Below are 21,674 nucleotides of genomic sequence, written 5' to 3'. Positions count from 1 at the left end.
ACTTTAGCCAGCCATTAAAAAAAGAAGTTCTATGGCATCAGTCTTTAACGTCCGTTTAAATGCCTTGTTTTGTGTTTTGCTGTCAGCAGTGAAACAGATCCTGTCCCCCCAAAGTTAACTGCATCCTGCTCAAAGTAACACTTTGTTTTTAAAATATTTTTTAACTTGTCCTTGTCTGAGCTAAACAGAACTGATTCTGTTCAGTGATTTTGCTTGTCAGCTCAGTTTCTTCGAAGAGTCTTCACGTTTCGAAGTTCACAGCATGTTTTTGCAGACAGTGCCGGCTACTGAAGTGATAGCACCTGGGGTTTATAGTCAGTGCCAGGGATTGGTACCCAGAAAGGCTCTTGCTCCTACTTGCTCCTCTAGTAACCAAGGTCACTGCTGGATCTTGTGTGTCACATTGGCAGTGCCAGGAAGTAAAAGGGGTCACAAGGAAGTAAAATATTGCGTCTCCAGTGAGGAATGGACAGGACAGGTGACCAACAAGAGTACTGCATTCCATATACATCATATTCGGTTTAAAACTGAGGGATCATGGGGGTTAAGGCCTCTTCCTCAGTGACTGGCATCCAGGGAGGACTCTGTCCATTCTTCTGCCTTTGATCCTGATCCTGAGTTCCTGAGTCCATCCCCCATATCCAGTTCCCTCTGTCGCTGAGCCTGGGGCTTCCCTGGTGCCGCCTGCTCTGCAGCATCAGTGGAGATTGCTATGGGGGGAGTTGGGCTCGATATTGGGTTTGCATATGTTTGAATATAGTTCATTATTTTCATTATTTCCTTATTAGTATTATTAATGTTTTATTAAAATTTAGTTTTCTTTTCCAATCCATAAGTCTCTCTGCCTTATTGCCCTTCCCTTCCCATTTGGGGATGGAGAGGGGTTAGAGAGCATCTGTCAGTGTTTAGTGGCTGGCCCAGCCCTAACCCTCAACAGAACCCCATTAGGACTGCAAAGATGTAATGAACAGGGTATCAGAAAGCTGTTTAGACTGAAAAACAAACAGTTAATGTAATTTAGTATACATTTACAGATGGGTTTTTATACACTTACAGATACTTGAATAAATATTAGGTATCTTTACCACAACACTAGAATGTAATTTCTCATGTTACACTCATGAAAAGACAGAATTGGGAAACATATTTGCTTTCAGCTTCTGTTCTACATCCTATTACAGTAATTGTTTCACCTAAAGATGAGCTGGAAAGACTCCAGAAGAAAGTATAGATCCTAATTTAATTTTGGCAGCAGTTACAGTGAGTTTGCTTAAAGGTAAAAAGTATGACTGAAACTGTAGCTTGCTTTCATTCCTTTTAAACTAAGAAATGCTGCATCCAAATAATATTTTTTGAAAGTAAAAAACATGTTGAAGATACTACATTCTCTTTCCTACTTTGATTTTCAGTAAACAGAAGACCCAGATGAGGGATGCCAAGTAAAGAATTTTATGTGCCAGTTAGTCTGCATGCAGGAGGGTTTTTGAAGCTTAAATGTACACAAAAATCAGCACAGCTAAGCAGAATAAGATACTTTGGGCCCAGACAAATCCAGATCTCTGTGTTCAAAAGCTAAATGTGCTGTGCGTGCTTTGGGGAAGGCTCTTCTGTGATGGGCACAAAATCAAGCGAAGTCATTCAAGCTACGCAACCCCCCCCTCCCCTTGCCCGGATTCTCTCAGCAAATGGAGGTTTTTGCAATACTTTGTACTGTATTAAATTTTAAATTAATTTACAGGAAAAATAAAGAAGGTGGATTGACAATCCATTCCTGCCCTTTGCTTTGCAAAGCATAGCAATGTTTTCTGTCTTCACTGCTTTGTCTTTCAAAGCTTCATTGCACTAATCAGGCTGCACAGGGTATTGGGTAGCTGCAGTGGAAAAATAATATAGTGCTCTGACTTCAAACTATCTCCCATATAATTCAGAGCCAAACTGCAGCACCTCATAGAGAATTTAAAATTATCCTGCTAACTACAGTGCCTCGTACCCTAAAAACGTCAACCATAATCAAGATAAAAGGTAACTGAAGCAGCACAAGGAAGATTTCTATGTAATGTATCTTATAAATTAAGAAAAAGCTTTTGAACCTCTGTTATTCATCAAAGAGAAATGTCTTTGGATTACTTCACATGCTAGGTTAGAAAGACATTAGATGATATTATGAAATACCTATATAATATTTTTTTACTGTTTCAGTTTTATAACATCGAAGCAGTGCTTTCTCTCAAATGATCATAATGCTTTCAGCTAATTAGGGATAAGAAATTTTAGTAGAGAAAAATAAAAGAAGTGTGAATATAATTTCCACATTGTATATGCTTGCTTTACACAGCAGTTCTAGACTAACATAAAATAACAACAGAATGGATCAAACTCAGTTTCATGCCTCTCTTACAGAAAACAAAGACCAGATCTAAAATTTCTGGTGTATTCTCTTTTGGTGTGCACATCTCAGTAAGATTTTATCCCTGACATTCTTGTAATATATATGCCTTTTATCATGGACAGCACATGAAATCCAACACTAAGCACAACTAATGGCATGGAAAAACAACTGTGCTATGCCAGGAAGATTACCCCACGGTGAATACTATGTCCATTTTCACAGAGGAAAGAGAAGATACTCTGAAATGAGAATGGAAACATCCATACATAGATTGCAGAAACTGAAATTTCTAACCTTCTACAGAATAAACAAGGAAGACATAAGCTCTATGAGATAATGGAGAGGGGACAGAAGTAAGGAAGAAGATATTTTAGCCTTTCATTGCTCCAGAACAACAGGCAAATCAATGAAATGTAGAAGAAATCTGTTTAAAAGTGGATAAAAATAGTTTTTCCTAATGAAATCAGAATTAACGTGTGGGACTCCTTGTCTCTGGATATAACAGAAAACAAGAATTTCATTCTCTTCCTGCTGGATGTTATAATGTATGCTCAGAAGATGAAATACTTAACAACAAGAACTGAAACATTCAGGGAGACTAAGAAAGTTGTGGGTTTTTTTTAAAATGCATTCACTTAATACCAGGGTAATAAAAATCAATAGGGATTTTGCTGCTGGCTTTATGCAGCTCAAGATGTCTCGTGAAATTTTCAGCATAAGATACGACCCCTTTAGCCTCAGGTATCAACACACCACTAACTCATGAGGTCTTGGGAAGGAATCTCTGCCTGTTTACAACTTGCCTTAGAACTTACTACTTCAAACCATCTGACATCCTTGTGTTGCACAACTAATATTGGAGAAAGAATACTAGACTGGTTGGAACTGAGTCAGGAGGAGAACTTTAAGTCAAACAGTAAGTATTTAGCCAGTAAGATAAATTTATACAGTAAGGTAAATGTTTAAACTAACAACAAAATAAACTCAATTCACTTAAAATACACAACATTGATTGATTCAAGGAGAATTCATTTAAAAGGTTTTTGCAACTGCTTAAGGGCTTCTCTACAAAACTGACCCAGAGTGGTATTAAGTAATTATGCTGCAGTAATTAAAATACTGGTACATTTAAATGGATTAATTTATGTAACTTTTCAGGAATCAAATGAAAATTTTCTCTTTAAGACCACTGCAAAAATCACAGTGACCAACCACTTCGAGCAGATGAATATCACACCTCCTTTTATGTTTGTTCAACCCACATTCCTTCCAGCCAAACAGGTGAGTTAAGCTCCTATTTCTTCACAGACCAAGAGAAAATAAATTCATACACATTAATCTGCTATTTCACTGCTTCTATTTATTTTCCAGTGGTAGGATGGCATTCTAAGTTTATGTTCCCTTTATCCCATCATTTCTAACATGTATAACTTGTCAACTGAATGAGCGGCATCACTCAAATTTAGCATCTCCAAGCATAAAGTTAATGTCTGGATGCTTATTACTTTAAATTATTAGCACATTGTAGAAGTGTGAATGTTTCTTACACATTAGAGGGCAGCCTTCCTCACTGCAAGACTATCCCATGGGATTTAACTACAAGAGAGTAGTTAACATGGAACCATTGGCCATTTAACACAAAGAGTTTGGTTAAAAATTAGACTCAGCAGTGAGATGCAAGTATCAATGAAGACATAAGGAAAGATAAAATCCGTCTAAACTAGGATTATTCTCCAGCAGCTTTTATGGTGCTTTTAGTTTTGTTTAATTTCTCACTATCCCAGTCTGTTACAATTAATGGCAATAAATTAAATTTATTTCTCCAAGTCAAGTCTGTTCTGCCCATGACGGTAAATACTGAGTGATCTCCCTATCTTGATTTCAACCCCTAAGCTTTCTATAGTATTTTCTCCTCCAGCCTCACTGAGGAAGTGGAGTGATAGGGCTGCTTGGTGGGCATCTGGAAATAAACCAAGGTCAACCCACCACAACAGTCCTACAGCTTAACCGAGGACTTTTTTTTTAACTTTCCAGTTTAAGATACTTCCTTAATTTTTTTAAACTTCTATTCCTTTTTTTTTTTTGGATATCAATAATAGTAATGTTGTGTGCTGAACTGTTTATTAACCATCTACATATTTATATGATGTTACAGATCACGTTCATCTGAAAGTCTCAGGAAAACACACAGATTTAGCTTCCCAATATGCCCAGGAAGTAGAAAAGTATTACCTCTTTATTTATATGTTAAGTAGCTGTTGGAGATCTGTAACAGAGTCACAGCAGGTAACCGGGGTTTGGAAATGTCAGATCACAAACATAAATTTGAGCACAATCAAGCTCCTTCTGGAAATCAAGCCAGTTTTCGTTTTCCACTATATTATAAAACCTGGAAGCTGAGGACTGTGAAAATGAAAAACTGCAAAGAGAGAAAGATTCCTTGCTGCTTTGTCAAAGTTAAAACTTGTCCTTCCTTCACAGAATTAGCATGCCCATCTTTGCCTGTGCAGCATCTTGAAGCAGGCATGATAATTGTGTTTTCACTTTGGGATATGAAGGAAATCTGACAGGCATTGTACTGGAAAGGTCTTGGCATTTTGTAGTTATCATTCTTACATCAGCTGCTGCAGAAAAATGTGTGATCAATTCAGAATCAGTTCTAAAGCTGGTTACTGATTGACCATGCATAATTTAATGAATACTTTGCCAATTTCTTCTTCTGAACCTCATAAAATACAAACTTTGATGTTCAAATAGCTTCCATTAATGCATTCTGTCATGAGTGTTGTTCTTAATGCATATGACACAATTACGCCAACTCTTATCAGTTCTTCAAAAAGGGTAATAAACCCATAAACTGCTCCTCACCAGTGAGCTTACATAATGAGAGCTAGTATTTTAATTAAGCTTTTCTTTTTGCTATTTAAATATAGTTTGAAAGCAGGTGGGAAAAAAAGACATAAGACAAAAACCTTCAAAACATTGGCATTCTCTCCATCAAATGGTTCATGTTAACAGTTTAGGAATGAAGCAGATAACAATTATGATGGAGGAGTGCGATAATGAACTTTTGAATCAAATTACTTTCTTTACAAAACCAAAATGTCATTATTTAAACCAGTGACGAACCAATGAAACTCTTCCACACAATCAACACATTGCAGAGAATCCCTGGTCCTCATGAGAGACCTTAACCATTATCTGCTAGAGGGACAACAACTTGGCCACAAGCAACCCAGGAGGTCTGTGGAGGGCATTGAGGGGAATATCCTGAGGAAGGGAGATGCTCTGCTGGGCCTCCTGCTTTCAAACAAGGAACAACGGCAGGGGCAAGTAAAATCTGGGGGCAGCCACCATGAGGTGGTGGTGTTCAGGATACTGAGAAGCAATATCATGGCAGAAAGTGTTAAGGCCCGGACTTCAGCAGAGAAGACTTTGGCTTGTTCATGGACTTGCTTGGAAGAATCCCATGAGACACAGCTGTGAAGGGAAAAGAGGTTGTGGAAAGTTGTTGGATTTTCAAGTATCACATCCTTCAGGCTAACGAATGGTCCCTCCTGATGCGTATGAAACCAAGCAAAGGAGGCAGAAGGCCTGTGTGGATGAACACATTGCTCCTGAAGCAACTCAAACATTACAAGAGGCAAGAAGAGGTGACTGGTGTGGAACATAGAGGCATTGTCTGATTTTGCATGGATAGGGTTAGGAAAGCCAAAGCTGGTCTGGAGCTGAATTCAGTGAGGAACACGAAAGGCACTAAGAATGGCTTCTACAGGCACATCAGCAGCAGAAGAAAGTCTAGGAAAAATACTGCTGCAAGTAATATTATTTAGCTATTAATTATGTGCTATATAGCCTATATATTGCAATTCCTTGTTAGGAACAGTTAAGGTTTTTCTAAGATTGCAATTCCTACTAAATCATATTTGTGGTGTGTCTACGGTATTCAATAAAGTCTGGAGACTTTTTCTGCAGGACATGTCAAGGCTCCCTTTGGAAAACAGAAGAGTTTGTACCATTCTGTGTTTAAGGTCTTTAGAGACAATCTAAAATTTGCAAAACTTATAATGGAGATAAACTCCCATATAATGGACTTCAGGAGTGATGACTGAATTCTTTGATCTAAAGATATGTTCTCAAACTTTTTTTTCTATTCAAATTGGGCATAGAAGAGATTTTTTGTCTTATTTTTCCCCTCAGCTTAAGTCCTTATGTCCATTAATATTCTTCTCAGGTTTCTCCAAGCTTCTCTGAATTTTTGACATTGTATCATTACAAATGCTGTGCATTTCCATTTGTATTCTGTGAGCAGGTTAGTCTACAACTTTTATGGATCCTGATCACACCTAGAATCTGCCAGAGTCCAGCCAAATAAACAATTATCATAATTCTGGAGATTTAAAAATATATATTTCAAGAAAAATACATTGTCCTATTTTCTGTTCTTCTGGGAAGAAGAGGATTTATTTCACCTCAACAAAGAGAACCATGTCTGCTTGGATTTCCTTGCCCTGGATTCTAATGGGGTTATTTTAATTTATAACTGCTGTGTTATATTAAAGAATTTATCAGTAAATGTACCATTTAGTATGGAACTCTGATTCTGCTTTTAAGTTCTGCTTGATGGATTATTTTGTATTCTGTAACCTAGTATCACTGACGGTTATGTAGGGCATCGCTATAAATTAGATTATTTTAATGTGAGATGATACAGTGTTTCCTTTTAAATATTTCATTGTGTTATAGAATGAATATCTAGCTAGGGAGAGAGTAGAGATTACTTGTCAGCACAAAGAAACTGGCTACTGACATTCAGGGTTCCTCCAGGTACATGTCTATGCTCACATGTACACTGAGCTAGTTAGCATAACGCTCCTCTTTAATACAACATTTAGACCTGAAGTAGATGCTTCTAGCTGTTAACCCTCTGAAATGAAAAATGCCCTTAACAAAAGATACATGTTCAACATCCATAAAACACAATCAAAATAAAAGTAATATCAACATTTTAGATCTCTGTAATAGGAGGGAATAATTATGGTCAGTGGAACTGACCCCACGCTAGCATTATACTGGTAGAAATTTAGTACTTTATGCAGCTGCAGTAGCGTACAATGAAAAGTGGTAACACATAAAGGAAGAGAATTCAGGTCTCGCCCTATAGTGCAACAAGTCAGTGAATCACTCTAAGCTAGCCAGTCCATCAATACATGCACTGCTTGTAGGTACATACTCATTTTCCTTAATGCAGAGTGTGAATGTCTGCAACACTTACTATAATAATTCTCTAAGTCCGCTGCAAGGCAGGAATACATTGCCATCTTCATGCTGTAACCTAACCGGTAAATAAAGTGACATATATGAAGTCACAGAGGGAGCCTGTGGCAATGTCTCACCTCCAGGAGGGATGCCCTAAACACTACGTCATCCTGTGTCTCATAATTTGGATGGAAGAGCAGTAAATTTTTGTCTGATTTATTGGTAAAACTTCTACAGCAAATAGTTGATCTCATTTTTTTCTCTGAAATCTTTCACACCCACACCTTATTTACAATAAAATCACCTATACCTTCTTTCAGTAACATTTATTGTAGCATCTGCCATTATCTTAACTATCTTGCTCTTTTGCCACTGATGAAAACACAGCACCAAGAACACCGAGATGGAAAGGGACACAACCATTCTCAGCAGAGTTCATAACACTGACCGTGCCAAAGCCTTCCTTTGGTGAACAAGACCAAACATGTCCAGCCCACTGATGCCAAACAAAATGTACAAAAATAAAAATAGGATGCTATTGCCATTGTAACCAAAGAGCAGAGCACCAAAGGGAGAAACAAACAACAATCTTCCATTGGAATTCTTTGCATAAAATGGGGAGGGAGGGGAAAGGAAATCTCCGACCAGAGTAAACTGTTCAGGTATTCAGTGTAAATGTAATGTATCTTTCTCAGGTTTCCCTGAAAAAAAAATCATATTCTACCACTGGAAAACGGGATGAGGGGGAAATAACATGTATTCTGAAGACCTTGTTTTCCCAGAATGCAGAGACCATGTAAAAGGCTGTTTGAATATCCCTCACCATGCTTAAACAGGGCTTATATAGACATTGGCAGGGCAGGAAAGGGCTTTTCTTCCTTGTAACTAGCAAGATAACCAAGCCAGAATAATTACATACAGCAAACCACAGCTAAATATTGATTCAGATGTCATTGCAAAAAGAAAAGGTGAGAGAACAGCAGCTTGAAAACAATGATATAAAAATCTATGAACTAATGGTGAAGACAAACAGACCTACAGCAATTGTACCCACAGCAGTTCAAAAGCCCCCCAGGGTTAAGAACAACAGCAGACGATTCAGTATCTCCTGCAGAAATGGTTCTCCTCACTTGATATCTATGCAGCCCTTCTGCCTGGAACTAAGCAGGCATGACAGGCACAAACTCAGACAAAGAAAAACCTGCTAATTAAAGGAGTCACTCCAGTTTAGTTCCAGGCGTCATCACTTAACCAGCTTTTTTGCATCTAGATACCCTAGTTGACAAGACATTGTGCTACAGAGTTAAAAATTTGCTAACAACAAACGAGATGGACAGGTTCTGGCTCTGTGCAGCAGGATCTATCATTCAAATGTTTTATATATGAAGGAAATTCAGTATTTCTCTCAATAGTATTGCACTTTTTAAACAGTAACAGGCACGATAGGAAGCTGTTTATCAGCATTAGCATTGACTGAGGGCACCTGCAAAGCCCTAACATGGTAGGGGCTGAAAGACTGCTCTTCCTTTTGTTCCTGGCATTTGCACTTCACCAAAATAGAGATTTCTTAATGCAACTTCTGCACCTGCTGTGAAACATAACTTCTATTACTTTAGAACCAATTATACACTTGATTGCTGCATAATCTACAAGAATAAAAGTTAGTACCTGCTCCAAAAGAATTGACACTAGAAAAGGTTTATTGACTATGACTGCGGGAGAAACCCATTTTGACCATTCTGTGGGGCTGCAGCAAGGGCAAGTGCACACAAAACTTCCAGCAACTATAATCCTCTTCCTGTATGTTTTGTTGTGCTTTAAAAAAAAAACACGTGGAAACAGTAAAAGACTGACTAGCCAGGCGAACCTCAAAAACCCCTGTTTCTCTTTGCTAAAGAAGAAATACTATGATCTATGAGAGAGATTTGTTTGAATTATAACTGCTGCCTCTGAAGTTGTGCAGAACTGCTTCCCCCAGCATCTGATGTGTCACCCTTATCATTAGTATCTGCCAGGGCTGTTACAGAGTCTGATTTAAAAAAAAAAAAAAAACAAACAAAAAAAGAAAATAGCAGCAAAGCAGAAGTTCTGCTTTTGAAATTGGAACCAATTTCAATTTTGAAATATGTGAACCATACTTTAGTACTGTCAGTGCAGGCAAATATTCATGGCACGTGGATGTCATTAGTGCAGTCCTACTCCTTGCTCCTTCCTTCTCACAACAGGGCCCTTAAGGCAAATGTTTTGAACCTGGATGTGCTCATTGTGGGACAACTTAGACAAAAGTCTCAAAAAACTACAGTTTTCTGGATGCCTTGAGCGCTTAGGCTATAGATACGCACTAGACAGTCTCTTGCTCCTGAACTCTTCTTTCTCTGACTGGCAAGGAAACCCTCTTCACACTTTTTTAATTATTTTTTTTTTTATAAATAGAAGGGTCCAAGCCTGTCACACACAAGTTTTAGGAAAACTGGTTTCACAGTCATAGTAACTATGAACTTTTGCACAGATACTACTGAATCAAATCTATCAGGGAAACCTCACATGAATCCTCTGCACGCGGCCAGAACCTCACTAAAAGACAAAAAAAAAAGATGAAACTGGTAAAACATTCCAAGAAGATCAATTAACCAAAGCTTTTCTGTGGCAGAATTCAAACTCTAAAAGTGGGTAGCTGTTGAGTCATAAATGGCAAAATCAGAAAAAGGGAGAAAATCTAAGGAGTGAAGATTTTTACAAAGATAAGCATACACAGAACAGGGCAAAGGTACAGCCTAATGCTTTTTTTGCAGCCCTATCCTGGCATCTTCATATTGCTAGGAAGTATCACCCAAACCATTTGAGGAAAATACAGCCTATTCACTGAAAACCACCAAGCACGAAGCCATTGGGCTGATGACACTGAATACTAAGGGGGACTTTGGGCTGTCAGGTAATCATGGAAAGTGTGGCTTTTTTTATAGATATTTTCACAAAAAGTGAATATACACACTGCTAATCCAAATTAACAGCGTTTTTCACTCATTCTACAAAGTATAAATGATGCCTCGTGTCATAGGACAAATAAGAAGAATGAGCCCTTTAATAACAGCCACATTTAGCAAATATGTTGCCTCTTGGACAGAACTTAGCGGCTCTTTCTATTGACTCAGGAGCTCATACTGAAGGGCTCAATTCTTCCACCAGCTTTGGAAGACTTAATTTGTTAAGACTTTGGCTGAGGTCTCAGAAAGGCTGAAGTGTTTTTCCAAGGTACCAGAAGTGAGGGCTTTTTTTTCATTTCGATCTTCTGACACAGATTTTCTCAGATCCAACATCTGCCATTACTTACAGCTCTGTTGGCATTTGTGGCATTCTGAAGTCAAGAACCATGATCGGAGGAGTTCATAATCTAAAAGCTGGCATATAATTTAATGAGTAAGGACAAAAGAAAACAAGATAAATAGAAAATTGCTCCTGGGAAAGTTCCACTGTTTATTTTTAATCACAAAGAATGCAGATCATTCAGGCTGCTTCTGTTTCAGATCTCTTTCTTTTTTTGAAAGGTTGGAAATGCAAGAGAGAAAGAGGTCAGTCAGAAACAGTGACCAAAAAGCTTCCCTAGGAAGGATGAAACAGAAGCTACAAAGGGAATAAAAAATTTCAGAACCAAACCCTCTTACTCTCCTTCCCTGCCTCTCCTTTGTGTTGCCAAAGTACAAAGGAGGAGATTTCAAGGGGAAAGCTTTTTATTTCCTGAAAACTGAGGTATCTTCCAGGTGATGCAGAACCCACTCAGCCTTTGCTCTCACCTTTCCTGGGAGGTGCAGCATGCAGTCAGGACTCTGCACAGAGGGGTGCTGGGAGCAGCACCCTCAAATACTCTTAACATGTTTGGCCCTGTAACTACCTAGACCAGAGGAGCTGAGATGGAGTTCCCAGCACGTTACTCCTTCCCATCCCATTTGACATTTTTTTCTTTCCTTCTGCCACACAACCCAATCACACTCACACTATGAAGGTTAAATAGACCTTGATTTTTCTCGATCTTGTCCCCACAGAAGGAGACATGAATTTCACTGGCAATTATATTCTAAGTAACTCAATTAGTCCTGCAATACAGAGCAGTAACCACTGTATGTTCTCTCTATCTCATTTATAATGCTTGTAGATTTTGATTTTAAAAAGCTTCTTTTTTTTTTTTTCCTCTGGCAATACTCTGCTGATCATTAGCTATAAATACATTCACGGAATCATAGAATGGCCTAGGCTGGAAGGGACCTTAGAGATCATCTAGTCCAACCTCCCTGTTATGGGCAGGGACGCCACCTCTCAACTAAACCAGGCAACACATGGGGACTGAGCAGGAATCGAACCTGCGACCTCAGTGTTGTTGTTGTCAGCACCGCGCTCAAACTACTATAGAGATGCATGTAAAAACCTGCTTATTTTATAAACTACAGCTATCATTTTATTTTAAGGTAAATGACGGGCATGGAAAAGTGCAAAATGAACATATGTTAGAGGTATGCAAGATAATGCTTAAACCACCAGTGAGGTTTTCTTCACGTAGCCTGATTCCAAATGCAAGAACAGGGAATACAGCTGAATTACAAGCAAATAAGCTTACATATTTGGAAGCCAAAAAAAAAAAAAAAAGAAAAGAAACATGCAAAACAAATCCACTGTCTCCAAAATTCATATGGAATTCAGTAAAACCAGGAATATTCAAAGTTTCTAAAAAGAAAAAATCTGCCATATGTCCCTCAGAAGGGATATGTGCTAAACTTGATGATTTAGGAAATTCTTACAGAACAAACATTGGTGGAAAGTAGTATCAATTATTTCAGCATCACAGGATAAAGCTGGGAGTAAATAAGACTGTTCTCCTGGACTGTGTACACTGACCTTTTGTATATATAATTTGTCCGGTTTGATACGAATATTTTTCCTTTCTGTATAATTCTGTATGTTTTAGTTATAGTATGTTACTTTGGTAGAGAATGCAATGAGGAAGTAAATTGGTCAACTAGACTTTGGGTAAGAAAAAAGTTCAATCTTCTTTCCAAGGTGGAAGTTAAGGACACCCATTCAGCTTGATAAAACTAACATGAATGTGAATCAATAACACGCTGTGACTCAAGATGTTTAAGGCACACAAGTTCACAGCAAGATTGTATGAAAGGTTCACTTGTGAAATTGAGAAAATTACTAATGAAACTCAGTATCAACTTTCAATTAGCAGATGTAGCTCTTGCTACACATTGTGAAACCCAGTTCGTTAGACCTAAAATAGAAAGAGCTAGTGAACAGTGAATAAAAAATTGCAGTTCTGTACTTGCTCTCCTTGCCATGTCCTAAAGGTAGTCTCTAGTTTTGAACATAATGTGTTATCAACTGAAGGTACATTATCATCCATTGGTTAGAAGCCCGATGACGAGATCACAGTGGTCTTCACCAATGAATATGAAAGAAAGCTTGGCCATGAACCTCAGTCTCTGTGAATTGGTATAAACTGCTCAGCAGTGACCTGTTGGGCAGCAGACTAAGGAATTTGAAATGGCACATGTTAGAGGATGAAAGTGGGGCTTATATGTGTGTGCAATGAAAAAAAATTCAACTCTTCAGAAGACATTTTGCTTAGAGGTGAAGGCTGATGTATCTCCACTCCTATCAGATTTGAGGTCAATGACTCACTCAAACCTGATTTTGCTCATGGAGCAGAGGAAAGACTTTGCTGTTCCTGTATCTGTTATGCTTCCTCCAACATAATTTCCAGACTGGCAGTTATAATGTCTCCTACTGATGTTTTTTAAATCACAAAATTTGAAAACAATCTAGTTAAGGACCCAGACAAAAAGTCTCCAAGAGAGGACTGGGGACAGAAGACATACCCTAAATTTTCTCAAATACTGAGCTTTTAAAGCTCATTTCCTGGTATACAAATTCCATATCAAAAGAGTTGCCACTTTTTCCTCTTTACAGTAAAAGAGAGTGTTTGGAATATGATAAACCTTAATATTGGATTTGCACCAGGAAATGAAGCCAGGGTATCCGGCCAAGAAATACGTGCTCTGAAAAATGGACAAATCCAAGATAGCAGTGGCTGAGGGACAAACACTGGAGATTTCAGGATTGTTGCAGTATGAAAGATTCTGTGAAACGCAATGAAGCCCTGAGAATTGTTTGGTTTTTTCTTTTAAAGCCAGCTCTGAGTACATTCCAGAATACACTTTTTTTGTCCATTTTGCAAACAGCTACAGGGCAAATTCAGGGGAACTCTGTTCTGGAGAGAGGCCTTCTCCAAACAGGGCTGTTAATACTAAAATATACCTAGTGCCAAGTTTGCAAGTTTGAACATACCCTTGTGAAGCAATGATATGCTAACTGAATCGTACTGTCTATTATGTCTGTGATCTGTCCCCTGTCCAACACTGGGAGAAGCAGGTGCATCCTCTGAAAGAGCTTGCATAAAGTGTTCTTTCTCTGCATTTTTAGGCACAATTACTTTGCAGTGAATGTAGATACTTAGGAATTTTATAAATAAATTGCATGATAAAACAATCCCCATAAAGATGCTAGAGGCTACCACAGAGGCTTCACAAAACTAATCAATAATTATTCTGTCTTTACTTCCAAACAATAGCAGCATGGTCTCTAAATTCATTTGCACACTTGTTCTTTCTCTTACCAGCTGTTGCCCTTTTGGACCCCAACCAGCGTACTGAAGCTTTGCATTGCTGACCTCAGGGGGATACAAATTCTGGGGATCCCTGCAAAAAGAGAAAAATAAGATTTCAGCTTCAGAAATGCCTTTATTTAAGCTAGTGTACACCTGCTTTGGAAATCCACCATAACCTCGTAAAGTGTCTTTCAGCTGGAATCTTCTAATATTTAGTGCCAGATTTCAGTATTTTTTCTTTACCACTAGCACACATTAGTAAGATCAAATATTTAACTGACAATTTCTTTTCCTTATTAATATGAAGTTAAACACATTAGTTCCAGTGCTGACTTGCCTAAGCCTTAAGAATTAGTCAAGGGATGGCAAACAGTGTAATTGTATTTATCAACACTGATGATGCCTCCAAAGAACAAACAATAATTGTATTTTTGAATCATACTTTTACAACAAAAATATAATATCATCTCCTTCACCCCATGGCTTTTCTGCCTAATAATTTTCATTTGAACATGACAGTAGCAAAGTTTAGCAACTGTATAAAAACTGATACGGAGCCTGGCTTTGAAGGGAAAAGCTCCTATTAATGCCAAATATCTCATATTTTAGAAAATAAAATCAAAATGCTTTTCTTGTTCTTTCATCTATTACCTTCATTTTGTAGCAGAAATCAGTGAGACGTAGCAAATGCCATACAGAAAACAGAGGCTTTTTGGTAAATGTCAGAGCAACATAATGTCATTTTATCACAGCTCAGACAGCATTGCCTTGACTGTATTTATACTCAGCACAAATAATTACATTACATATTCTGAAGTCACATATAAAATTCTGTATAGTCGTATCTACAAACAAGAACACTAATAAAGCCTGTATACAGTACAGCTCATTAGTAGATCTCAAACTGCTCTCAAAAAGTAAGGGTATTATCATCACTGGTCTACAGATAGGAATAACAAAGCAGTTGGAGGCCAACATAGCTCAAAACCAGAGAGAAGAGCCAAGGCTTGCCTATCTTTTCGACAAAAGGCATTCTCTTCTTGTAAGGAGTTTATTTCTTCATTAAAGGCAATGTTTTCCAGATGATATTTTCAAAACAGAGCAAGACTGAATGCAATAATTAGCCACTAACTGAATTCTCTTTATTGCCTGTTTTGTGACCTGGTGCTGTACCACAGTTACACTCCGGCTCTGCCCTTCCAGGCAAGAACTTCCTTGGCTGCAGAATCCTGCTGTGCTGGGGCTGTCACAGCAAGTCTAAGAAAGCACCAAGAGGAATGTTTAGAAATTGACCTTGTGCAGTTTTTCCAACGTGAAAAAAAAAAAAACTTTCCCTGTGAACTCCTGTTCAAAGCCCAGCTAGAACCAGGGCAGACCCTCGATGAAGACACTGATGGCTGTAGTTTCTCCCTTTCGGTAACTTCTGCAGCTGGAACAGCAACTTCTGACGGAAGGTGTGTATCAGTGGTTCCAAACCATAACCCATAATGTCTGCAAGGCCCCTGGGAAGAGGTCCATGGAGCTGCTTAAAATTAAAGTGCTCAAGATGACAGGTTTGATGGAGACAAGATCCATTATGATCGTGGAGGGGCAAGAGTGGTTTGTTAAGGCACTGACTCTTCAAGTCTGAGTGTACTGCAGGGTGCTCGGGTAGCTTTGGGCACTACAGGCAAAGTGTCATCCACAACTGCTGCCAGTGAAGTTATCTCTTTTCTTCTCATGTTTTTTTAACCGGAAGGTGTCTTTCTAGATAGTCTGAAGTCATTTGTCTAAAGTCTAGGTAAAGAGAACACATAACTCTCATACTGAACACCTACTAATAGCAAACACACAATTCCCATTCCAGTAAGAGGACTAGCCATACAACTTCCGGATCTTTTCAAGCTGGTGTGCACTAGCTACTTAAGTTTCAAATCAGCTATTCCTGTTAAGACTCAATCTCTTTAGTTAGCTATCTTGATTATCTTATCAGAGAGTAACATTTGAGTACAAGAGAGAAAAATAGTGAATCAAATCAAAACCTCTTAGGGGGAAACACATACACAAAAAGTACTTTGCTATTTGTCAGAAGAACTATCTACTTCTTGGGGTTTGTTTTCACCCATGGAGAGAAGAGGAGCAAGATATGATAAACAGAGAGCAAAATATCATCACTAAATAAAAGGATTACACAAACCGCAAGAATTCAAACCTGTAATGCTTCAGATAACACAGGTGGAGCTAAGGGGCAGGCATACCAATTACAGCCAATAACTCAGACAAGAGCCCAGACAAGTCCTGTCAGTTCTGCTCACTGCATAATCTTTTAGAAGAGGAAAATTCCAACGCAATGAGAGATGCTGCACAAACCAGCTTTGGTAGTTAATAAGGTGGAAGGAAAAGCATTCCATTTCAGTACTGGCAAAAAGCTCTGCTGTAGATGAAAAGCAAAGTCTTCTTCCTTTTCTCTGATATGGCTGAATAAAAATAGAATTGCATCTCCTGAGTTCCTTCTTATGTTGTTCAGAATTTCTAGAAAACTTTTGTAGCAAAATCTTGTTTGTTCGCCTTGAAACCTTTTGATAAATATGTGGGTAGATAGGCTGACTGATGGAATTGCATATTGTCTGGAGTTACGTGATTTACAAATTTAGTTACTAGTTTCCTTTATATTCAGCACGTAACAGCATACATGTCCAGGTTGTGATGTAAACCACTGCCAGGCATCCATCCTCATGCTGTGAGTTATCTTTTTCTAACACAGGCTATGAAGGCAGTCTAAGATCCCAGTTCCTTCCACAAACACTCCTGAGAGGTGGATATTTTCCTCTTGGTAGCTTATGGCTTGTTCCTCATCTCTTCCAAAGAAATTAATCTTCCCTACAGTAGCAATATTCACTCCCACACCTGCAGGAAACTTCAGTGCCATGTGCAAGAGGATTGAGAAGACAACCCTCACTGCCGAGGAATTACTGAGACGGGCAGTATTGGCAGTGGCCAGGGCAGACCAGGCTGTCAGAATGCCTGAAGGTGGCATGAATATGGATTTCACCCATTTGTGTACCCTACCGGTAAAGACCTTATTGCCACACACTTACTTGGGCTATGTTGGATGCATGGTCTGCAGTGGTATACATGTGGACTCCCTCCCTGGAAGTCCCAAACAACCCCTTTACAAACCCATTATATCATGTATAGAGAGAGGAGGAGGATTTATCTTCACAGCTGCTGCAGGCAAGATGGCCACAACTCTCTACCAGGAAAGGTCTTAGTGACTCTCCAGCTGAAAACCCCATTCAGAAAGTAGCTATCAAAACACATTTCCAATTATCTCATATTATTCTGGACCTTCATCTCTCCTTGGTAAAAATCCCTTAAGGGAGTCATATCCCAGGAGCACTCACCCATTTTCCAAGTGCTCCATAAATGGAATCTCATGCCAGTCAGCTCCTTCTGGGAAGTGTGTTATTGCTGATAAGCTATAGTCCTCCATAGCTACACCCTTGCTTCTCCTCCAAAACAACCTGCTTAAAATGCCTCTGTATTTTTTCTTGAATCAATCAATATCACAGGTCATCTCAGCCTCTCCAAAGTGCCAGTGCTCCTCACAAAACCTCATAATTAGGGCTTGTTTGGATCTGAGCCTTCCCCTTGTGAGCTCATTTGTGCAGGATGCTGGCTTGGAAATGGACTGCTCTGAAGGCAATCTGCGTATCTCCTGTTAGTGGTTGGCATGATGAACTAGTTTCACTGCATCCTCACACCACTTTCACTATTTCCTTATGGAAAAGAACCTTACTCTTCATTTCCAGGCAAAGAAATGTCAAGGCCTTATTAAAGAGTTACTATTATTTCTTCCATCTCTTAAAATGATTGATTTTAAAGTCCAGGAAAGAAGGGAATAGTAATGTTATTTTAGGCCAGATAGAAGATGGAGCAGATGCTACATAAACTCTTTCACATTAAGATGACATTGTCTGGACCGGAGGCTGTTAAATTGCTCCAGACACAGGCATGATTTCAGCACAATGTTCAAAAAAACATTAATGAAGTAGTAAATTGTGAAATTTGCTCATTTAGATGAATTTTTTTGCCAAACAGTCTCCTCTTAAATTTCTGAATAAAGAAAATTCCTTAGTGCAAATAGTGTGCTGTCTGTCAAATTTTTGCTTATAATTTAGCTCAGAACATATATGTAGAATAAAACAAACTTATCAGTCATATCAGGTTGACTGGTTTTGACCTTAAAAATCACCATGATTAATGAGGAATTAGTTTTAAAGACATTGTATTTTTTTTTGCTGAAATTTTCATATCTATGTGTTCCCTCTTCTGATATTTTCTCCATTCTGAGGTTCAGTTTCCCTCAGAGACTTCATGGTACTACGTCTTCCCTGGAGCACAAAAATGACAAAGTGTTCTACATCGAGTTCTTCAAAAGCAATTTAAAAAAACAATAGAAACTTTCCACTGGAATTGAGGGAGAAGCTCTTTTACTTCAAGAAAAATATTTTGAATGCCAGACTGAAAAAGTTTGAAAGTGAAAAAAGCAGTCAAAAGCCTGGAATATGGTATTTCTAGGGTCTGTCTTAATAAATTTTAATTTAATTTGTAAGTACAGAACAATCAGATTTATATGGAAATTCTTTGCACTTGCCACCAATGCGCAGTAAAAATACAATTTACACTAAAAGCTACTCTTGACATGTATATTCTCTAAACAAATAACCATGTATATGAGCTGGAGTGAACTCTTAAGAAAAACTTTGAATTCCTTGCTTAATTTTGGAAAATATGGAAAGCATATTAAGATTTTAACAGTATACGTAAAGAAGTTGAAAAAATTAAGATAGTAAACAAAAAGCGTAAGGAAGGCAGAAATATTCTCTCTTGTTATTTGCATCAAGCCAGCACTGAATATTTTGAAAGACAACAGTCCTAAGCACTTCAGCTAACAGTACTTTAAGCCTTTTTCATGGTTAATTGTAAAAATTATATCTAACTAAACTGTCTCAGCACCAAAACTTAGTGTCTTCATGCTTCCTTCTAATAGCATAAAATCAGACACCAGCTTAGAGAGATTTCTTTCTCCTTAGAAAGAAGGAAAGCAAAAAGATATAAACCACCATATAGAGAAATCTGGAATGGTTATAAAGAACAGAAAACATGATATTTTTAGGTTTTGCTGCATGCTAAGAAAAAAGTGCACTGGAAAAAAATTTGCAAATAGAAGTAAAAGCACGTAAACCATATGTGTTCATAAATGTACAAAGAACCTTAGATAAGGACTTGAAAGAGAGGAAGATTTCCAAGCAATGGAAATTCCGTGTCTTGAGAAGCAAAAATGCAGCCTTAAGCAATTAAATGACTTGTTCACTTCAGTGTTCACTAGGAAGAAAAGATAGGTGCCATTAAGAAAATTGCTTCCCAGGAGATATATAGCCCTGCAGAGACTCACAGGGAGACAGAATAAAATATAATACAAATGGGAATCGAAGAATTGTGAGAACAGATAATCAGGAAATCAGACTGTCAGAAGATGCAGGAATCCAGGAATTCTAATAAAAGTGCTTAAATATATAAGGAAGGCTTTCCATTCATCTAGGTTCATCCACTATTAAATATTTGATGCACATACGCACACCTACATGTATTTTCCTTACAGCATGTTTCAGCGAACAAAAGTAGGAGGCAATGAAAGCAGCTTGAATGTATGAATTTCAGTCCATGTCATCAGATCGTTCAGCTATTCTTAAGAACAACTGAGTTCCTCAACCATTTCATCCAAGATCAATGAATTCTATGGATTTAGAGCATAAAAGACAAAAGCAGGGGAATCTAGAACAGTTGTCCCTAATTTGGCAATCCAGTCAGATTCACGCCAACAATATGAGCTCAGAGAGGTCTTTTTTGATGATAGCCTGCCTGTATCCATAAAGCATCCATCAATGTAGTATTTGGCTCCGGGCCTGCAAACTCTCACACAATACTAATACCACTTTAAAATCAATCATTTGCCAGAAAAGGAGCTACCAACTTCCATTAGGAATTATGTAAAATGACAGCACAGCTTGCCTTCCTAGTGATGGTCTACAAAAACTGGTGAAAAAAGGCTTCAAAAACTGGTACACGGCAAGGAGCAATGCTAATGCAGGCTGGAGGACCACAAGCCATTGATCAAAATCTCTAGTTTTCCCTGAATAAGCAAAGAGTGGAAATGGTCTGTAGATACTGGCAGCATTACTTTTAAAATTATGACATTATCATGTTTCTCGTTTGACCCCTCTAAATCACAGACGACAGAGTGACTATTTACTGCACTTTTTTAGAAGAACTTTTGTTCCCGAAGCCATATTTTGTCCCCTAAAGAGGCAATGAGAGGTGATAGCATTCAGGTGATAAATACAACCACCTCAAAGTAATTTTCTCTTACTCATGTAATTTTCTCTTACTCTACAGAGGTTTCTCAGCCAGCTTTGATCTCAGAACTAATCAAGGCATGAGGTAAGGCACAGGATTTACCAGGATTTCAAGTCTATTTATCTACAACAGAGGCATTAAAAAAAAAAAAAAAAGTCTAAATACTGGAATGCTATAAAGAAGGCTACTGAGAATCACACCTATCCGAAAATCAGCTATCCAAAATATCGGCACAAAATAGACAGGTCAAAGAGGAACAACCTAATAAGCACTGCAATGTTCAAGAATAATCTGGGAAGATCTCTATAATAATCAGCCTGGGATGAATGTACATGGTTCTTCAGAGCAACTCTGCCAGTCTCCAGAAAAGGTTATTTGTGATGAAACCTTAGCATTTTTCATCCAGCTGACCTTGCCTGACATCCAAATCCTAATAAAAATACAGGGCCATGATGTGATGCCTGTAGAGAGCAATATGGGATTATTAGAACACAATATGAGATACAGCTTCGAATTGGTAGTAACCAGAGACAGCAGAAGTGTCTCGTTACAATATGACTTCACTGGACACTAGGTCACACTTTTAATTGGGACATGAGATTGATTCTTGGGTTTGTGCTCTAAGCTAATCTAATATTTTGTGTTACTGGGTTTCAGACAAAACAAAAATGACTCAGTGTTCTCCGTAGCTTTTTGAAAACTAAGTGTCTTTGAGCAAATCTTATTTCTTCTCATGTCAACAGGGCAAAGACATCTCAGAGGTTTATGCGTAGGTTCTCAGGAATATTAAAACACAATACTCTTCCAAACAGCCTCTCTCCATATAGACCATGTGCTCAACAGTTAAAATAAAAGAGTCATAAACTTAGTAGAGCCATTATTTCCATTTTTTATCAGCAGTTGTTTAATCACTTTTAAGCAATACCACAACTAGCCTGATTTCAGTTTAAAAGTGGATTGTAAAAT

General features: G+C 38.2%; 1 protein-coding gene across 1 annotated transcript in view; it reads right to left on the bottom strand.

Annotated features, from left to right (window-relative positions):
- DPP6 (dipeptidyl-peptidase 6) overlaps window positions 1-21,674 on the bottom strand; it is a gene marked incomplete at both ends in the record, with an annotated part of 171,808 nt that overhangs the window by 85,924 nt on the left and 64,210 nt on the right. The window contains one exon of the mRNA XM_009869089.1: window positions 14,319-14,400. Within this exon, the coding sequence (XP_009867391.1) occupies window positions 14,319-14,400 (82 nt within the window). The remainder of the gene's footprint in view (window positions 1-14,318; window positions 14,401-21,674) is intronic.

Source organism: Apaloderma vittatum, unplaced genomic scaffold, assembly GCF_000703405.1.
Source record: "Apaloderma vittatum isolate BGI_N311 unplaced genomic scaffold, ASM70340v1 scaffold2745, whole genome shotgun sequence".
NCBI lineage: Eukaryota > Metazoa > Chordata > Aves > Trogoniformes > Trogonidae > Apaloderma > Apaloderma vittatum.
Note: the sequence above shows the minus strand (reverse complement) of the source record. Positions and strands in the feature narration are given on the sequence as shown.